At 33.5% G+C, this 20,677-nt stretch overlaps 1 protein-coding gene across 2 annotated transcripts in view; it reads right to left on the minus strand.

The window, feature by feature from the left end:
- Positions 1-19,957, minus strand: part of LOC132753898 (arrestin domain-containing protein 3-like) — a 46,516-nt gene extending 26,559 nt beyond the window's left edge. Inside the window, exon 1 of one of the 2 annotated variants that reach the window (XM_060744448.1) lies at positions 19,523-19,957. In XM_060744448.1, coding sequence (XP_060600431.1) covers positions 19,523-19,640 — 118 coding nt within the window. In that variant the 5' untranslated portion in view covers positions 19,641-19,957. Of the gene's footprint in view, positions 1-18,149; positions 18,316-19,522 lie in introns of those variants that run through there. The other variant, XM_060744449.1, reaches the window with a different exon arrangement.
- Between the last annotated feature and the right edge of the window lie 720 nt (positions 19,958-20,677).

A 20,677-nucleotide genomic window follows, 5' to 3' on the forward strand; every position in this document is an offset into this window, starting at 1 on the left:
TTGCATGGCAAACGCCGATAGGTTTTAACTTTTCTATTCTTTTTTGTTCACTGGAAACCCATGTAGATGGAAAATAATAGAAGATATGTCTTTTTACAAGCAATTCCCGTCCCTAACTTATTTATAATTTCATTAGCAAGGTTATATTCGATATAAACCCATGTTTTTCCACTTATTGTCGATTTTGCAAACGTCGTTTGATCATGTAAAATATGCAAACGTCGGTTGGTCATTTGAAATATATGCAAGCGCCCGTTAATGTCTCTTTGAACGCTGGACTATAATTATGTGTCTCATTTCCAGAGTTCTTCATCATATGAAACAGTTTCACTGCAAACTGATTCTTAAAACTCCATTCTGGCCACGACGCCCATGGTTTCCGGAGTTATTGAATCTGTCGGTAGCTCAACCGTTCCATTGGTTACAAATATGTAACAACAACCAAAATCTCAGATATGTCATCCAAATCCAGGTGTTCTGAACCTGACTGCATGGTTGCTATCGACAGACAGTTTAGAGAAAAAGGTTTTTCAAGATCAGTTAGGAAACTTCTTACAGCCAGCTGGAGAACTGGTTCTCAGAAAGATTACTCCAGTAAATAAAGACAATTTATGATATGGTGTCGTGAAAAGAATATTGATTCCTTCACAAAATCCTTTAATAATTGTGCTGAGTTTTTATCAGATCTGTACAATAAGGTTTACAGTATCGTACAATAACAGGTTACCGCTCTATGTTATCTGCAGTTTTACATCCAGTAGATAACACTCCTATTGGTCAACATCCATATGTTATCAGATTATTAAAAGGAGTATTCAAGTTCAGACCTCCTCTAACAAAGTTGTTGCCTGAATGGGATTTGCCTAAAGTTCTTAGTGCGCTACAAAAATATCCCTTTGAACCTTTGAGAAAAACATCAATTAAATTTTTAACATTTAAAGTTGTTTTTTTACAGCTATCACGACATTCAGGAGAGCCAGCGACCTTCAAGCGTTAAAATTAGGAGAAGGAGCTATTTCTGGTAACTTGTATCAGACAAGGTTTGGCTAAACGGGATAGACCTGGTCATTCATCAGCAAAAATTTTGTACCAGCTTTCAAGACCAACAAATTACTTGATCCTAAAAGAGCACTTGTTATCTTTCTTAAAAGAACTGAATCCTTCAGACGTAAAGATGAAACAAGTTTATTTCTGACAATAAATGTACCTAATTCTAAAGCTTCTTCACAAACTTTGGCTTCATATATTGTTAAAACTTTTCAAGAGGCTTATGAAGATAAACATAAAAGTGTAACAGCACATTCTACAAGAGCTTAAGATCCCTTATGGGCACTTTTTAAAGGTGCGTAAATGAAATCAATTCTCAACGCTGCAGATTGGTCAAAAGAAAACACCTTCGTTAAATTTTATTTGAAACAAGTTACTCCAAGTATTCTCACTGTGTAGTTCAACGTCGCTGTAAAGTTCAACCTAAGAAGATTGAAATTTTTCTAAATTTTTAAATCAAGGTTTATACCCGACGGATTTTGTGTGGAATTGATTTTGAGAAAATCATACGGTTTTATGAATACATGTATATATGGAAGTTTTATGAAAGTTTGTTATTCAAGAAGAAGAATGTTTTAAAATGAAAAAGAAGAAGAAAAGAGAGAAGTATTTTGTTCAGAGAATTGTAATATTTGCAACTTGACTTAAATAACCACCGGTTATATATATATATTTAATATGTTCAACCGGCGTTTGCATATTTTAGATGTTCAAACGACGTTTGCAAATTAGACAATACGGGGAATAACATGGGTTAATGTCAAATATAACTTTGGTAATGGAATTATAAATGAGTTAGGGACGGGAATGGCATTTAAAAAGACATATCATCTATTATTTTACCTCAACATGTATTTCCAGTGAAAAAAAAATGATTGGAAAAAGTAAAACCTATCGGCGTTTGCTTTGAGAAAAGAACGTTTGTGTCGAAGTGTTCTAAAAAACTACTAAAGTCTAGTATTGACTACTCACATAAAATGAAAGCTAAATTTACGCCGCGTTCTACGGTCCAGGTCTTAATTTTGTGGATGCAGTAGAAAGAAAGATATCTTCAAATAATTACCTGAAATTGGGTCCGTGTTTGCTGAAATGTTAAATCGGCGTTTGCATTTGTGGTCACGTGACAAAACTTGTTCATCCAGGGTGAGTGTTCTATATTTAGATATGAATACGCGACATTGTAACATCACTCGATTGGGTTTTTGAAGGAGTCTTTCTTTAAAAAGCATCTTATATGCGTCAGAAATGGACAAAATTTTCATTCTTTATAGATATGGCAAACATGAATTTTATAGCGTTTAAATAATGGTTTCAGAGCATTTTATATGCTTACTACCTGAGAAAGTAAGTTAGTTTAAATCTCCGCTTTTAAATGACGCGTTTAAAACCAGCACCGTGTCTTAATATTAAGACATCTTTAATAAGACATCTTCAAAGAATAAAAAAGTGAAAATGCCTTTTAGACTTTTTGCTATGGTACAGAATTTTGCATGGCCGAAGTGAATTTACATTACAAATCGCCGCGCTCCTTTCATGACATTTTAAATCATTTTGGATTTATTTCGATATTTTTCATTTCAGAAACTTTGAATTATTAGTTCTAAACATAAAAATAGGAATCTCAATCAAGAAAAAAACCCATAAAATTTGAATTTCTTACGTCGATCTGCTGTTGCACATAAACAAAAAGACAAGAAAATTAAGATAATGTAATCAGACATAAAATGACAATCGTAGTTTTGTGCTATTCTTAGTCCAATTTGAATGAAAGGCGTTGCAACGCTTTTAAATTTTGGGTCATTTTTCAGAATTTAGAAAACGGGAATGCGAAAGATCTGACATTTAGCACACAAGTTACTAGTTTAGACCTACATCAAATAGAACATTAATCTCGAAAAGTATTTCCAGTCCCGACATGTCAAAAAACCTCAGTGGAGTCCCTTTTAAACATAGAATTTTGCTAAGAAGAATGCATTTTTGTATCATGCAATAACTTTATTCATTTCCTTTTAACTGTATCAGCAGTATATGTATGTATGTTATGTAACTTAGTATGAAACAAACAAACGCTCAGTTGGATATCGCATCCCTGCCAATACATAACCTTGTTCCAAATATTAGATTACATTTGATATGCTATTGTTTTTTTTTTTTTTTTTTTTAGTTTTGTGCAACTGTGAATGATATAACTTATAAGAGAGTTTTTTACATTTGTAATCTTAGTTTTTACCGGCAGAGGAAAACTTCAGGTGCAACTTCTTCCATTATTTCAGGGACCGGCGAGCACCTAAAAATCACTGGCCTTCCGTAAGCTAGCCTTATAACTTTTGCTTAACGCATGGAGGACTCCAAAAGCACTTTCCGCGATTTGAACTGACAGCAATGGAGTAAATGGATCGATGTGAGCGACCTTAATCACTGAGCACGGAGACCTCTTCAATAGCTTTAAATGTTTTTACATTGTATCCTTTTTTACTTTGTTATGACTTGTTTTGTCAAAAAATGATATATTTTTACTTTATTTCTTACATTTTTGAGTGAAGCTTAATTAATTGCGCGCATTCTACCTGACCTTCAAAGTTATGTTGTTTCCATAATAAACACACACAAAAATGGTAAAACGTACACGTAGTTGAAATTGATTAATAATTGGCTATATTATTTTTTTTCTGAGCAGGTTAATGTGGATGGTGTTAGTTTTAAACAACCTATATACATTCTAGATACACACACATATTGATAATAAATACAATACTCTCAAACTAATGGAGGGAAACAATTAGGTTTGTCATATTTCATAATAATTAGTTTTGTTTTCAGGAACACAGGCCTTTTCCCAGGTGATATACATAACTGTGGGAGTTGAACCTGAACATTTAGGACACCTAGCAGCCGACATCCCACAACGATACATATAGACGTTCTTTTACAGGTACGTCGCGTGGTATCCGACATTGGACCTGTATGGGTTCGGCTAGGGTGACAGATGACTGATTTCCATAGACTGGTGCAATTTTGTACTCTGAGTTTATAAATAGCGTTATTTCACAAACTTTTGAAAGCCCATTATGGTTTTGTGATAATCTAACATGGTATTTTTACATTTCGTTCATTTCTAATTTACGAGAATGAGTAGCGATAAGTTTTTTTTTATTCATCAAATAACATATTTTCGATATTTATGGCTTTTATTCAAGGCTAAACTGCAACTACAGCCGGATATAATAAGATTAGCAGTATAATAAATTACCATATCCTATAATCAGTGTATAACAATCGTAGGTTCAGAGACTTCAGTACGAAACTTAAATGTCCTATCACATGTATCATATTGTAAAGAAATATGACGAGAAAGAGGTAGGCAAGGTTGAAGTGTGGTAATGATTTCAGTGATCAATAGGTAAGGTTAAAGTGTGGTAATGATTTCAGTGATCAATAGGTAAGGTTAAAGTGCGGAAAGGAATTCAGTGATCACTAGGTAAGGTTGAAGTGTGGTAATGATTTCAGTGATCAATAGGTAAGGTTAAAGTGTGGTAATGATTTCAGTGATCACAAGGTAAGGTTTAAGTGCGGAAAGGAATTCAGTGATCACTAGGTAAGGTTACAGTGTGGTCATGATTTCTGTGACCACAGGGTAAATGATCATGATTTAAGTGATCACTAGGTAAGGTTACCATGTGGTCATGATATCTGTGACCAGTAGGTAAGGTTGAAGTGTGGTAATGATTTCAGTGATCAATAGGTAAGGTTAAAGTGTGGTAATGATTTCAGTGATCACAAGGTAAGGTTTAAGTGCGGAAAGGAATTCAGTGATCACTAGGTATGGTTAAGTGTGGTAATGACTTCAGTGATCACTAGGTAAGGTTAAAGTGCTGTAATGATTTCAGTGACCACTAGGTAAAGTTAAAGTGTGGTAATGATTTCAGTGATCACTTGGTAAGGTTAAAGTATGGTCATGTTTAAAGCGATCACTAGGTAAGGTTACAGTGTGGTCATGATTTCTGTGACCACTAGGTAAGTGGTCATGATTTAAGTGATCACTTGGTAAGGTTACCATGTGGTCATGATATCTGTGACCAGTAGGTTAGGTTAAAGTGGTAATGATTTCAGTGATCATTAGGTAAGGTTAAATAAAGTGTGGTAATTATTTTAGTGATCACTAGGTGGTTATTATGATGAAGTAATGAAACTAGTGATTAACAAATTAACACAATGTCAATCACTAAGTTGAGAGGGGGGGGGTAGTTGAAGTAATGATTTCAACGATTCTTAAGTGGGGTCAAAAACGGAGTTGATGGGGTAAAGATGTCAGCGATTAATAAATATGATGAAAATGAAATTATTATTGAAGCGACTGGTAATAAAACGGGATGAATTTAAAGTTGGTTTAGACTGGTTAAATGGGATAAAATGGGGAAATTATTTGAACGATTTAAAAGTCGTATAAAGTAGGGTAAAGGGTATGGTAATGATGAATAAGCATCAGTCTGTATCAATAAGTCATATGATACAATATTTTGAAACGAAACGAATACACTGTTAAAGGAAGAAAAATATTTTGTAATAAAATAGCCCAATTTATGAAAACTGATAACTTCCGCATATATTTTTTTATCAGATACTGCTACAAAAACTGCTCAATTTACGAAATGATAAAATATACATGTATATAAAATACAGCTATCTTAAAAGAAGTCAAAGCATATAGAATTAGCTTATTTTAATATTCGACTACATTTTCCCATTTTGCAAACAGTCTACAAACAACTCTAAAAAAACAAAAACAAGGATAGATGGGGTGTGATATGGATTTGATATTAGCCTTTTTGACTCTGGAAATAAAAACGAGGTTGTACATGGTGTGAGAGCTTTCTCTAGCTGGTGCCCTGAATTTTACTGAGGAATTGAACCTGAAATCCTGCATTTGATATAAAATAACGTTGTTACGAGCGATAGCATAATTTCCAGGGGGTTGGGTCTGCATGTTTCAGCATCAATTTTAAAATGTGACTTGGTTTATACTCTTAATTCATTATTCATGTACATTGCATCCAAAGGTCAGATTTCAGACATACCTGTACCTTCTTACATGATGTTAAGTTATCTAAATGTTTGAGCATTGGATTAAGTATCGATTTCAGATTTCAATCTCTATTTCAGTCTACATTACATGAACATATCACACGCCTCGCTAGCCCATTGTTAGCGAAATATGTCCAAAATGGTCTACAAGTTCATTTTTTTTACATTTTGTTGTTATGAATAATTAACTTTTACAAAAATGGAAGTGAATGTTTCTTTTGAAGTCACACCTTTTAAGTTTCATATCATATACTGCATGCATATTATTATATAGATGTATATTAATTGTAGTGTGAAACAATAGTTAAAGGAGCTGCACTGAGATTAACATAAAGATAAAGATTGAAATTTTCATACACATAGATAAAGTGAAATGCTTTAATGGAAAAATCTTTAAAGGATATTAAAGAAATATGCTAAGAATTTAATTGAAAATCGAATTTGTTTGTGCTATTATTTGTTCGATCTGATTTGAGTGAAAAGCGTTGCAACGCCCATACTAAATGATATACAAATGTCGGAAAATTATGTCCAGTCCCGTCAGGTAAAAAAAACTCATTGGGTCCCTTTAAGGGTTTGATTATAATCAATATTAATCATTATGGTCGAAAACATTACAATCTGGTAGTCTATGTTCAAGAATGTCTCATCTGGAAACGTTTTGCCCACATGTCTCTTCGGAATGCTAACATGTACAGCTGTCAGATACATATATATAATGTCAAATATCACATGGTATATCTATGTTGTGTAATATAGACACAACTTTTCAGGGTTTTCCGCCATACTGACTAACTGATTATGAGTAACTTGCAAGGAGATTCGAATAGCACACGAGCGTAAAATAGCAGGAAGTTCGATACTTCCTCCTCAAAATGTCACCAGGGTAGTCTTATTGATTTACAAATATAAATATGGCGTTTACCAGATAAAAAAAGAATTGTTGAGTGCAATAAACATATAACTTATGATAAGTAAATCTACAGGTAGACCTAAATTCTAAATAAAATATTATTTGAAATATCGATAAAAGCAATGAATGAAACTTTGTGTTTATTGATAAAAATAATATTTAAAGAAATTGTCGCAAAAATAAAATCTGACATAATTCATCGATATGATCGCCACAGTTCTAAATGTTTTTATTCTTATTTCTCAAAAGCTTTTTTTTATATATTTTGTGTGCCCCAGAAATATTTAATTTCCAAAAAGTTGCTCATTTGCCAATTCCCTGAACCCTTTCAGTTGCATTTTGGTAATTAAATTAGTAAGAACATAAGTATATAGTATTTTGAATGGAAATTAGAATACTACTTTGTTTACATTTTTCTACGTTTGTAACAAATAATTTCACTTTCAGCTCTACTTTCTTCATGTAATAAGCTCAGTCTTGTATATAATATGCTCTGAAAGCATTACCCAAACGTTGTAAAACTCATTGTTTGCCTTTCCCAAAGAATGAAAAATTTATTTATTTCTGAGGCATATATAGTCCAACCAAAGAGACATCGAGATAATTTTGGACGGGCGATGTCTTGACAACATGAAAAAAGTTTGTAAAATGGGTCAAACTTTTCAAGCCGAATTAATTAGGCTTAGGCATATATTGTGCGTTTAACATTAACAACTGACACTAGACAGTGCAGCTCTAATATTTTATGTAAATGAACATATGTAAGGAATGCCCAGGGATAGGTCAACAGTTCGTGTATTCATTTTTAATCTAAATGATTAGCCTTTGAAACTTTGTGCATTTAAATGTGGGATGGAAATCAAACAATATTATGCACCATGTGTCGTTCACGTTTAAAGATCATGTATGTTGTAATTTTATACATGTTTATAATTATGCTTCTAAAACAATTTTCAAATATCGAAGAATACTGTATGTAAAATATGTACTGCAAATAAAATTGTGTCCACATTTTGTGTAATCATTACATTATATGCATTCAAAATTAGCTTAGACTTGATAGAAAATAAATTTCTAATTACCTCCCTTTATTAACATGAAATGTAAATTCGGTAATATCTATACAAATAATGCTTTTTGGAACTTACAATATTGATAAAATTAATCTTCATTTGAGCATTGTATTTATGATATAAAACCATAAAAAAATGAGTTACAGGATCTTTAAAAATATCTCTTGCACAGTAGATATTGATAACAGTCATTGTCAATCCATATTTTTATATCTATATTTTAACAAAAAAGATACATGATATTTTATTAGTTATAAAACTCGATGATTTGCTATTATAATTATAAATTATAAAGGAAATAATATTTACCTCTCATTTTCATGGAGTCATTTAAGTCAACCGTCACAACACCATCAATTGTTTGGCCAGCATAATAAACTGTTGTCGGTGAATGAAGAGTAATTGCAAATGTTTTTAATTTTCCCATTTTTTCCCCTAATATTACACTCACTAATATTTTAATAGTTTACTTTCAGTATTGTGTGTAGAATAAATATGTCTTTTAAACATGACATAGAGCGACCTATATTGTGAAATACCCGTTCACAGCGTGTTTACATGACTGTATTGATGTTTGGTATTATCATAGATAGTGTTCTTTATTTACATGTATATGAATAGTTTACGCGACATTGTACAACATTACTCGATTGGATTTTTAAAGGAGTATTTCAAGTTAAAAGGTGTTTAAAAAGCACATTATATGCGTCAGAAATGGATAAAATTTTCATTCTTTATAGATATGGCAAACATGAATTTTATAGCGTTTAAATAATGGTTTCAGAGCATTTTATATGCTTATCACATGAGAAAGAAAGTAGTTTAAACTCCGCTTTCCAATGACGCTTTTAAAACCAGCACCGTGACTTAATAAGACATCTTCAAAGAATAAAAAAGTGAGAATGCCTTTTAGACTTTTTGCTATTGTACAGAATTGTGTATTGCCGATGTGAATTTACATTATAAATCGCCGCGCTCCTTTCATGACATTCTTATATCATTCTAGATTTATTTCGATATTTTTCATTTCAGAAACTTTGAATTATTAGTTCTAAACATAAAAATAGGACTCTCAATCAGGACAGAACTCCACTGAGGTCAAAAAGCCTAAAAACATAAAAATTGAATTTCTTACGTAGATCAGCTGTTGCACTTAAAACAAACAGATAAGAAAATTAACACACCGTACACTCAAATGGGCAGACAGCAGTTCCAACGTCGACAGCTGCCGTACCAGTATATACATGTCGCCGCACGAAACACAATTGATGGACGGTAAGTTTCCATCTATTTCTAACATATCCCAACCGTGTTGAGTAAATCAATTTTATGGATTCATAGTCAACATCCAAAGGAGCATACTAACAAATTTCTGGCCCTGTGCAAGCTTTACATCATGAGAATTTTGACTAAAAATAACCACACTATCCGATGAGATGCGGCCTTTTTATTTTTCAGTCACAAAAACTTATATTTTGTCATGATAATAGATCTAAATCCTTTTATCATACGATTCGTAAACGTCAACATTTCGTCATTAAAAATTCCAAACCATACCTTCAAAAACGCTTTTCTGTAAAAGTTATGGGGTATTTAAGTTGGAGTGTCATCAAAATTTTAGTAATAGCGTCATCAGCAGTTCACGTCTTTTAATTAAATGATAACATCGACAGCCATTCATCAGCAAGAATGAATAACGCTGAAAGCCGTTCAATGTAACAATTTTCAGCGCTTTTGTGCTACAATAACTAGAAAAGAGTAAAACTTTTTTGTTCATTTAAATATTAATTTATTCATGATACTTTCTAATAGACGTCAAGCTTAGAAATCCATCTACTCTTCAATAATTTCTAAATTTTCCACCATAATAAATGATTTATTTTCACGTTAATTAAAGCTTGCACATGGCCAGAAATTTGTTAGTATGCTCCTTTGGATGTTGACTATGAATCCATAAAATTGATTAACTCAACCACAGTTGGGATATGTTAAAAATAGATGAATACATACCGTCCATCAATTGTGTTTCGTGCACCGACATGTATATACTGGTACGGCTGTCGATGTTGGAACTGCTGTCTGCCCATTTGATTGTACGGTGTGTTAAGATAATGTACTCAGACATAAAATGATAATCGTAGTTTTGTGCTACTCTAAGTCCGATTTGAATAAAAGGCGTTGCAACCCTTTTCAATTTTGGGCAATTTTTCACAATTTGGAAAAACGGGGTGAGCGAAAGATTTAAAATTTTGCACACAAGTTACTAGTCTAGACCTACAATTGTATAATCTTAGTTTTACAGAGGAAAACCTCAGGCGCAACTTCATCAATTATTTCAGGGACCGGCGGGCATCCAAGAATCACTGGCCACCCGTAAGCTAGCCCGATAACTTTTGCTTCACGCATGGAGGACTCCAAAAGCACTTGCCGCCATTTGAACTGGCAACGATGAGGATCAAAATGAGAATAAAATTCTAGATATACACATATATTGATAATAGTACAATACTCTCACCTGGACGGTTGGTTAATGGGGGAAGCAGTTATAGATATAGTTTTGTTACATCTCATTATAATAACAAGAACACAGACCCTTTCGGGTAATTTGAACATGTGACCCCATCCTTATCAAGTACACGCCTTTAATCCAAATAATCTCAGTAGAGAACTTTATGAAACTATAAATCAATATATAACATATTTCAGGCAGCTCGAGAAAAAAAATTGTGAAAGACACAGAGAATTATAAAGAAGACAGAGCACAAAGGTTCCTTGGCTGGTGTCCTGAACTTTACTGAGAAATTGGACATAAGAATGACGCTGTAACGAGCGATATCATGATTACCAGGGGGTTTCGGTCTCCTGCAAACGCTTGCATGTTTCATGCAACACATAGTTTTAATTGATTTGGTTTATACTCTTCATTTTACATGTACATTGCATTCAAAAACATGTATTTTCTTACATGACGTTAAATTATCTAAGAGTTTGGGCATTGGATAAGTATCGATTTTAGATTTCATTTTCTATTTCATCGCTACATAATATGAACATATCACGGTTCGCCTCGCCCATTGTTACCAAAATATGTCGAAAATGGTCTAGAATTTGAAACTTTTACATAAATGTTGTTATAAATAATAAAAGTTTACAAAAAAGGACGTTAATGTTTCTTTTGAAGTCGCACCTTAAAAGTTTCATCTCATATACTGTATGTTTATATGAGCCGTGTCATGACAAAACCAACATAATGGGTTTGCGACCAGCATGGATCCAGACCAGCCTGCGCATCCGCGCAGTATGATCAGGATCCATGCTGTTCGCTATCAGTTTCTCTACTTGTTATAGGGTTTGTAAGCGAACAGCATGGATCCTGATCAGACTGCGCGGATAGTCTGGATCCATGCTGGTCGCAAACCCATTATGTTGGTTTTGTCATGACGCGGCTCATATCATACATTTTAGGTAAAAACAATAGTTAATGATTTGACCATTGGGGTCAAGAATATTACAATTATAGATGTTTATGTTCGAGAATGTTTCATCAGGAAACGTTTTGCCCATATGTCTTTTCGGAATGCTAACATGTAAACCTGTCAGATACATATATTTAATGTCAAACATCACATGGTATATCTATGTTGTGTAATATAGTCACAACTTTTTCAGGGATTTCCGCCATACTATGAACTAATTATGAGCATCTGGCGAGGAGATCCGAATAACACACAAATTTTGCAACATGTTAATTTACAAATATAATAACGGCGTTTAATGCATAGAAAAAGACTGGTGAAGTACAATCAATAAAATTAATAATGATAAATAAATCTTCAGGTAGACCTATATTCTTAATAAGATAGTATTTGCACTGCGGTATACCGTACCCCGGATATTGCTCGATATTATGAGGACTTTCATCGCATTTCGCGACTTTGAACGGGGAACGAAGGTAAGTTCAGCGACGATATTTTCAAAACTAATGGCTATTTCATTTATCTAAACGGGTTTTATATATCTAGAGGTATTTTTGTAGCTCTAAAAGACGTAAAAGTATTACAGGTATTTGTAAAATTGATTAAACTACCCCTAAACGATCCGCTGCTCACTAGAAAATACTGACCGCGATACTGTAGAATCGTTAGAAATTATTATATTACCAATATAAAAAAAAAATTGAATCGAGCAAATTTTTTATTCACAATCCAAGTATGCCTTGTCCAAATTTCAGGCAAAAAGTGTGAAAGTACAAAAAGATACAGGCCAAAAAAGATACAAGACAGTGTACCGAGTATTGATTTTAAGTGTACAGAGTATTGCAAAATAGCCCAACTTTAGTGTATGGAGGTATTGCAAAACATAATGAGCACATTAGTATGGAAACTCGATATTTTTGTCTAATTTTCACGTCTGTTTATCGATTCAATTTCATTTTTTCTGATAATGTACTGTTTATATGATATTTATTCAAATATTACAGATTCAACAGTGCATTTTCAGTGTTATTACTATTCTTTTCCTACGGGCAAATACAGAGATTTAATTTCCAATTTGGTTGAAAATCACACTATGGATGAAATAAAGTGTGTGCAGGGTCGGAAGCAGGGTTGAACCATCAAAATTGACGATAAAAAACTTTAAATACATGTCTCAAGACACTTTGATCAAGGAGACCCATCTCTGAAATGGACAAGAATAAAAAAAATATTTAGATGACATTAATAATATATATATATATATATATATATATATATATATATATATATATATATATATATATATATATATATATATATATATATATATAATAGGTATTTACAGTGCAAGTTTGCCTTAAAAAACATATCGACGCACTTAATAAAATACTGGCCCGAGGGCTTATGCCGTCTAAGCATGCCGGTATCGTCTTAACCTTTACTGCATGAGCATAATGCGAAAAATGACTGTTTTCATTGAATTATAATTAAGCCTCTTGTTACAAGTTCAAACTGCTATGAAACTATAAAAAATGCTTCAATACTGATCAAACTGGGCACAAATGATAGCTGGACCATAGCCTGTGGAATAGCATGCTCAATTTTAAATTTCCAATTATCATGGCAACGGGGTGGGGGCGTCTCAAAATTGCCAAAAACCTCTATTTTGCGTTGTTTTTTTCCCATCAAAACTGATTTCAAGGTGCACCAACTTCTCAATTGATTGAGATAAAGTCTCAGGTTTTCGGCGTTTATTACACGGTACCTTTAAATCGAACTGAGGCCATTTAGCCCTCCACAAGTCCCAAGTCTTCTCGGCGATTAGAGGGGCTACTGCCCCACCTTAAACCCCCAAACAGAAGGGGGCACATCCCCCCCCCCTGCGTAACCCCCTTGATGTACCTTTTTAATGGGGGTGGCGCCAAAAAATTGATCACTCTTTTGAACAACATTTCTCAAACGAAAAAACCGTGTTTGGGACCTAAATAGCGCATGTTTAACACTATTTGAGGCCTCAAAAGGGGTGGGGTGTAAAGCCTTCAAAACACGCCTTTATGAGGTAAAAGGTTATAAGGAACATAACCTTTTTATTGCATCTGCTGCCCTTTATCATTATCTTATCAAAATCTATTATTCGGTTTTTTGAGCTGTACCCGCTCGGCAGTCATACGGTAACTCATTGCTAATGGCGTAACAAAATTCCACGTGCAGACGGTCTGCCGTTGCTAGAGTGCAGGTACAAAATGCCCGAAAGTTACCTTTATATGGATTTTTGGCATAGTAAGAAGTCGGTTGATATTATTACATATTGGCACACTTGCTCAATACCGTCTAATATTGACAATCTTGAGGCAGTATTAATGCAATTTGGGTGCGTTTTTTTACTATTTAAAGTAAGATATGCTATAATTATTAACAAATTCTGGAAAGGTTGATCCTTCGATAGCAACGAGAACATTTTAAATACAGAAAATTGCTGAGTTCGTTCGGCTGAGATTTTTCACGAGCAGGAATGAAAATCTGGATTATTCGCAGATGTTTCCAGTAAAGTACCTCCGAATTATGCATATTCTGCACATAAAGTGTAAATAAGTATACACAGTAAGAAATATTTAAAATTTAATGTGGTAAATACTTTGTGTTTACTTCTTGCATTTAATCTTCATTGATAACCAATACTCGTTACACTAAAAGCAATACTCGTGACACAGGCGGGCAACTCCAACGCAATACTCGGTACACTGACATGTGTATTTATTCTCAAAATGCACTGTCATCTGAGGTTCTATTGTTGATTGAACATTTACAACATAAACATTATCATCATTATCACATTTCACTCGATTCAAGTTTTTCTTTTAAGGAAGTATATGCAAAAAAACATCAAATTTGACTGATCCGAGCTCATTTATCACGTGAGCAAAGAGACGAATTTTACCTCCTAATTACATTTCAAAGCTATTTCTCAACATTTTTGGGGTTTCAGTAACTAGAGAAATTATCGTAGTATTTGTTTTTCTACAAAATTTATATCAAACCAATTCAAAATGACTAAATATCGTCACTAAACATACCTTCTTTCCTCGTTCAAAGTCGCGAAATGGGATGAAAGTCCTCATAATATCGAGCAATATCCGGGGTACGGTATACCGCAGTGATTTGGAGTCTTGATCAAAGTAATCAATGAAACATTATAAGCTTTTTTATTTAAAATTAAAAGATATATTGCCACCATCATATGACGCTAACATAATGCCTGTTCTGACACAATTCATCAATATGCTATAGAAATGCTTTTGAATTTTTTTTTTTTTGTGTGTCCTGTTATAGTTTCCGGAAAGTTGCTAATTGGCCAATTACCTGAACCATCTTTTGCTTCAGTTGCATTCTGGATATTAGTGAGAATATATAGATCTAGTATTTTGAAATGAAGTTAAAATTATTAAGAAATGATATCGGTCTGGGCGGTGTTTATCAGCTATTTTACACCGGTTTTGATGAGTAGGAATTGACCACGTAGGCCCGAGTGGTTAATATTTCGCATCAAAACAACAAAACCGGTGTTATAATTAGCCCGATAAACACTGCTTAGACCGATATAATTTCGATCCTAACAAGACAAAATAAGAAAGATCACTTTTATTATTACTTCCGGTGCCGATTTTCATATAGCGCTGTTCGATTTCGCATCCTAAAGTCGCTAGGATATAGAAATTAAACAAAAGAAAAAATTGGAAAAAGTTATTTTCAAGTGTGTCAGACTGGATTGTATAGTTTTTACATCCGTGCTCGATTTATCATTCTTGTCAGTTTAATGAATGAGTAGTAAAAGTTACTTCATCACGCTGCATACTAATTAGCGCCGATTTGTCATATAAATTTTAGGGAAATTTTATGAACTGATATGGATCAGACCTTTGGCGGTAGTGTTAGTAAGATATTATTTAAGCATGAAAAGAAAATATTGTAAGAACGGAAAATATCAATAAAACTGCGTTATTATTGTTGTTTCAAAAAGTTTGTGAACTACCGTATCGAGGGAGAAAAAATAACAGCCGAAACATGTTGTCCCTTACCGGTGTTTACTGGCAGTTTAACACGTTTTTTTTTCTCTTGTGTATTGTAACAAAATCACGAGGAGTGTAAGAATACTTTGTTTACATTTTGCTACGATTATGACAAATAATTTCATTTCTACAGGTAATAAGCATATAAAATGCTCTGAAACCATTATTTAACAATTATAAACTCATGTTTGACTTTTCCAAAGAATGAAAAATTTATTAATTTCTGACCCATATTTGTGCTTTGAACATTAACTGAACCGCAATAGGCAGAACAGCTCCATTATGCTATGTATTAATCAAAGGGCTGCAAGCTCTGTGGTATTTTCTGATCTTTGGAATTTAAATCATACTGACTATCTGTATGTATTTTCCTATATAAGTTTATTTTTATATACTATAATTCATCTTACGCAGCGACTGCATTAAGATTTTTTTCTATAACAGTTTGAGATTGGTACATATGGAATTTTGCATGACTAGTCGAGTTGCATCAAAAATCATTTTTTATGACAGCCACACTTTATCCTTGCATATCGTGGTTTACTTCCTTAAAAAAGACACTTCAAAAAAAAAGTTGCCTCGTTAAGGTTTTGAACCTTAGGCCTCTCACACCCTAAACGAGCGCGATACGAGCGCGATACCCCTGCACCACGGTGAAGTAATACGTAATATGTAGCCTGAATAAAAACAAATACATTGTAATTCTAAATTGAGAATTTTCATTTCGTGTTTGTAATCCTTATCAATTTCGAGGTATTTTGTTCACGATAAACCTGTTTAACACTGATAAAAAATAATTTAGCGAAAATCTTCTCGCCAAAACAGTCCGACATGTATATATTCCACTACTCGGCAGTCAGATTTATTTGTGTACTACGCCCTGGAGTATTCAGTAAAATAGCATTTTCATTGATTAAAATGATATTCATCCGCGAAATTTGTGATTGTAACCTCATATTTCTATTGACTAATCTGAACTTTCAATGCACTGTAATTCGTTAAATGCCTACATTAAAAATTATTATGTCTTTTAAATTGCTGGTTTTTAAGCAGTTTTGAGTGAGAACTACTTTGCGTTGTTAGGTCTGTTAGGAAATTTTGTGTTAGACCGTGGATGTTAGCTATGTATTTACTGATCTTGCGATCAGAAAATACAAAAATAAACATTTTCCCGCCATGTACGAAGATACGGTGGTGGAAACGCGATGGTACGATGACACAATGATGAAAACACGATTGTACTATGGTGAAAACACGATGGTACGATGGTGAAAACACGATGGTACGATGGTGAAAACACGATGGTACTATGGTGAAAACACGATTGTACTATGGTGAAAACACGATTGTACTATGGTGAAAACACGATGGTACGATGGTGAAAACACGATTGTACTATGGTGAAAACACGATTGTACTATGGTGAAAACACGATTGTACTATGGTGAAAACACGATGGTACGATGATGATAACACGATTGTATTATGGTGAAAACACGATGGTACGATGGTGAAATCGCGATTGTACGGTGATCAAAAATATTGCGTTTTCATAATCCTACCATCGCGATTTCACCATCGTACCATCGCGCTTTCGCCATCGTACAATCACCTAATCGCGCCATCGTGTTTTCACCATCGAACCATCGCGTTTTTACCATCGTTCCATCGCGATTTTACCATCGTACCATTACGTTTTCACCATCGTGCCATAATGCCATATCGTACCATCGCGTAGTCACAATCGTGCCCATCGCGCCATCGTACCATCGCATTTTCACAATCGTGCCATAGTGCCATCGCGCCATCGTACCATCGCCTTTCGGGAACATACAGAAAGATGTCAGATTCTGATATGGCAGATAGTAAAAAAAGTTTAAAATACTAACGTGTCAATAATCAAACTTCATAGGTTTAATTATATTTCTGTATGTACATGTACACAAGTTAGAGTGTCGGAAAGGCGATGGTACGATGTCACGATGGTGAAAACGCGATTGTACGATGTCACGATGGTGAAAACGCGATGGCGCGATGACACGATGGTGAAAACGCATAAGGGCGCGATGGCATGATTGTGAAAACGCAATTGTATATGGGCGCGATTGCACGATGGCGAGAGTAAGCGAGAGTACGATGGCGTGAAAACATGATGGCAAGATGGTGAAAACGCGGTATAACGTCACGTTTTCACGATTTTACCATCGCGACATCGCGATTTCACCATCCTCAACATCGCATTATCGTATTTTTATCATCGTATCATCGTACAATAGCGTTTTCACCATCGTACCATCGTGGATCGGTGGTAAGGACGAATTAAAATAAAACAAGATTGTCCAAACGGAACTCCGTATCTTATAAAATATGTTTCGTTCACGTTTTAATTAAGTAGATCAACTGCATGTAGACTGTTCAGAATTGGTCACAATACATGTAGTAACAATACAGTATCTTCATAAGTATTTGCTATTAAGAAAACAATATTTACCTCTCATTTTCATGGATTCATTTAATTCAACCGTCACAGAGCCATCAACAGTTTGACCGGCATAATAAACTGTTTTCGGTGAATGAACAGTTATTGTAAACGTTGTTAATTTTGTCATTTTTTCTAATATTACAATCACAATTATTTAGATAGTTTACTTTCAGTATCAGTGTTTAACTACGCGAGTAGAAAATAATATGTCTTTTAAATATATTGTGAAATACCTATGGAAGCGTATACCGGACATCCTGTTCGTTAATGTAGGGAAGGACATGCTATGGTATGTCGACATGCTTCACTGGAATATGTTATGTCGAGAGAAAATGAATGACTTGTCAACATAGTATTCGAGATGTATAATTTATGACCTGAGTTACAAGTCAATTAAATGCGAAAATACTAAATGACAACATTTAGCATACCAGTATTACTAAAATTATATTGCATGCAATTCCTAAAAAACGTTATATAATATAAAAAAAGTCCGTAGCTTATCAATAATTATTATTAAGATAAACGCAACCATAACATTCACCATTATAATTATCTAATATTTTTTAAACCCTTAACCCTTGAACAACCTTTGCTACTAGTATTAAGCTAGGCCAGTCTGCACAGCCATGCAGTCTGAGCAGGTACTGTTGGCTCATTTACTTTGAATTTCCCAAATTTTATAATTATTAACTGCTGGACAAGTCAATTTAAGAAAAACATCAGGAAAGGGTCTATACTCGTGTAGTGATTATATTCGGTCTAGTATTGTTACCATTGATATTTTTGTTCATTGATTTTCTTAAATATTTCAAGTTGTCCAACATTTTTCGATTTTTTTTTTGTCTCATTTACGGAATGGGATAAGAAAACACTTTGAGAGGTTTGTATAACTCAAATTTAATTGAATGAAACTATGTTTTAACGTAGTTGTCTCTTTTCTAAAACCGCCATTTTTTTCTGATGTTTCTAAAAAACACTGTGCTACCTTTTTTTCTTTTTTTTTTTTTTTTTTTTTTTGGGGGGGGGGGGGACAAACCTCTCAAAGGGTTTTTATCCCGAAACTAAGTGCCTATGCTGTATGGCATACATATTACACATAAGTTTTTAACCTTCTATGAAAGCAAAAAGAAAACGAAAAAATAAATATGTGAAGGTCTTCTTTTCGTCCAAAATTTTACTGATGTTCGCAAGTTTTACACCAAGAATCTCGATCGTTTTTTCTGAAAAGTCATTAAAAACACTCCTTCCGTATTAGTTTCTTTGCTAAAAAATCAATAAAATTACCACTTATTAAACACACATGTGAGAATATGTCATTAATTTATCAAATTACAAACTAGGAGGCGCAATGAAATATCAAGACGTAATAGAAAACAAACCTCTCATTTTCATGACGTCACTTAATTCCAATGTCACATGACCTTCAATATTTTGCCCGGCAATGTATACCGGTTGTTTATTATTCAAAACAATGTCAAACGCTATCAATTTACCCATTTTTACAAAGTCTAAATGTATATCTTGATTAACAAATCATCATTCAGTTGCAAAAATCAGTTTTAACACCATACACTGTAAGAAAAGAATGTTGAAAATTCCCGTTACGTATCCCTTCCGAAGAGTTATAGTCATTAAGCGAAAGATTGAACACTGTTTTATTAGTAATCGCTGCCAACAAATGTATCGCTTGCGTATACAGGAATGAACACTAACTATATTTCCACTCAAGAACTTTTATAATTACAAATGTATTATTTTTTTACTGTTCTCCGTACGTGTTTTATAGTCATATTTACAGACACGTTTAATCGTTACTGCAAGACGAATTATATTTTCATATTTCCTCGTGAATACTAGATCTACTTGATCCAACGACACTTAGGCAGCTATTTATACTAATAATGTCTATGAGTATAAGTTGTTTTTTTTTTCTAATACTAGTTCGCATCCAGAAAAAAAACGCTTATTGGCCTACCTGAGATGCCGAAATGTTAATATAGCATCTTATACGAGTAAGTTGTCATTCATACAGATTTTTATCATGTTATATAAACGCATTTCCTCATTTTTTCCTATATCTTTTTTTTTAAATTTCTGTGAGGAGATTATCATCTATGTGTATAATAAATAGCAAAAAATTGAGATTTTTTTATGATCAAGTATCAAAATGTCCAAGGAGAGACGAAATCATGTATTTGTGTGTAGCTTTGACATTCAAAATAAGCGAAATTATGTTATAAAAACTGATTTTTATGATTAAGCATGAATAAATAGAGGATATTGAATGAGTGTAAGTTCAATACTGAATTTATTGCACGAGTTGAATAAAATTATATTATGCGATTTTATTCAACGAGTGCAATAAATTCAGTAACGAACTTACACGAATTTAATATTCTATTTATCACATACCCAAAATAAAGACCGTTTAAAGTGAAATAAGAGTCATTTTTCATTGACGCGCCTATAGTATAACGCTAACATTTAGCGCGTCTTTACACTATGTTTGTTAACGCTAATGACGTCACGTCGAA

Source organism: Ruditapes philippinarum, unplaced genomic scaffold (assembly GCF_026571515.1).
Source record: "Ruditapes philippinarum isolate M1 unplaced genomic scaffold, ASM2657151v2 ctg991_1_1_1_1, whole genome shotgun sequence".
Classification (NCBI taxonomy): domain Eukaryota; kingdom Metazoa; phylum Mollusca; class Bivalvia; order Venerida; family Veneridae; genus Ruditapes; species Ruditapes philippinarum.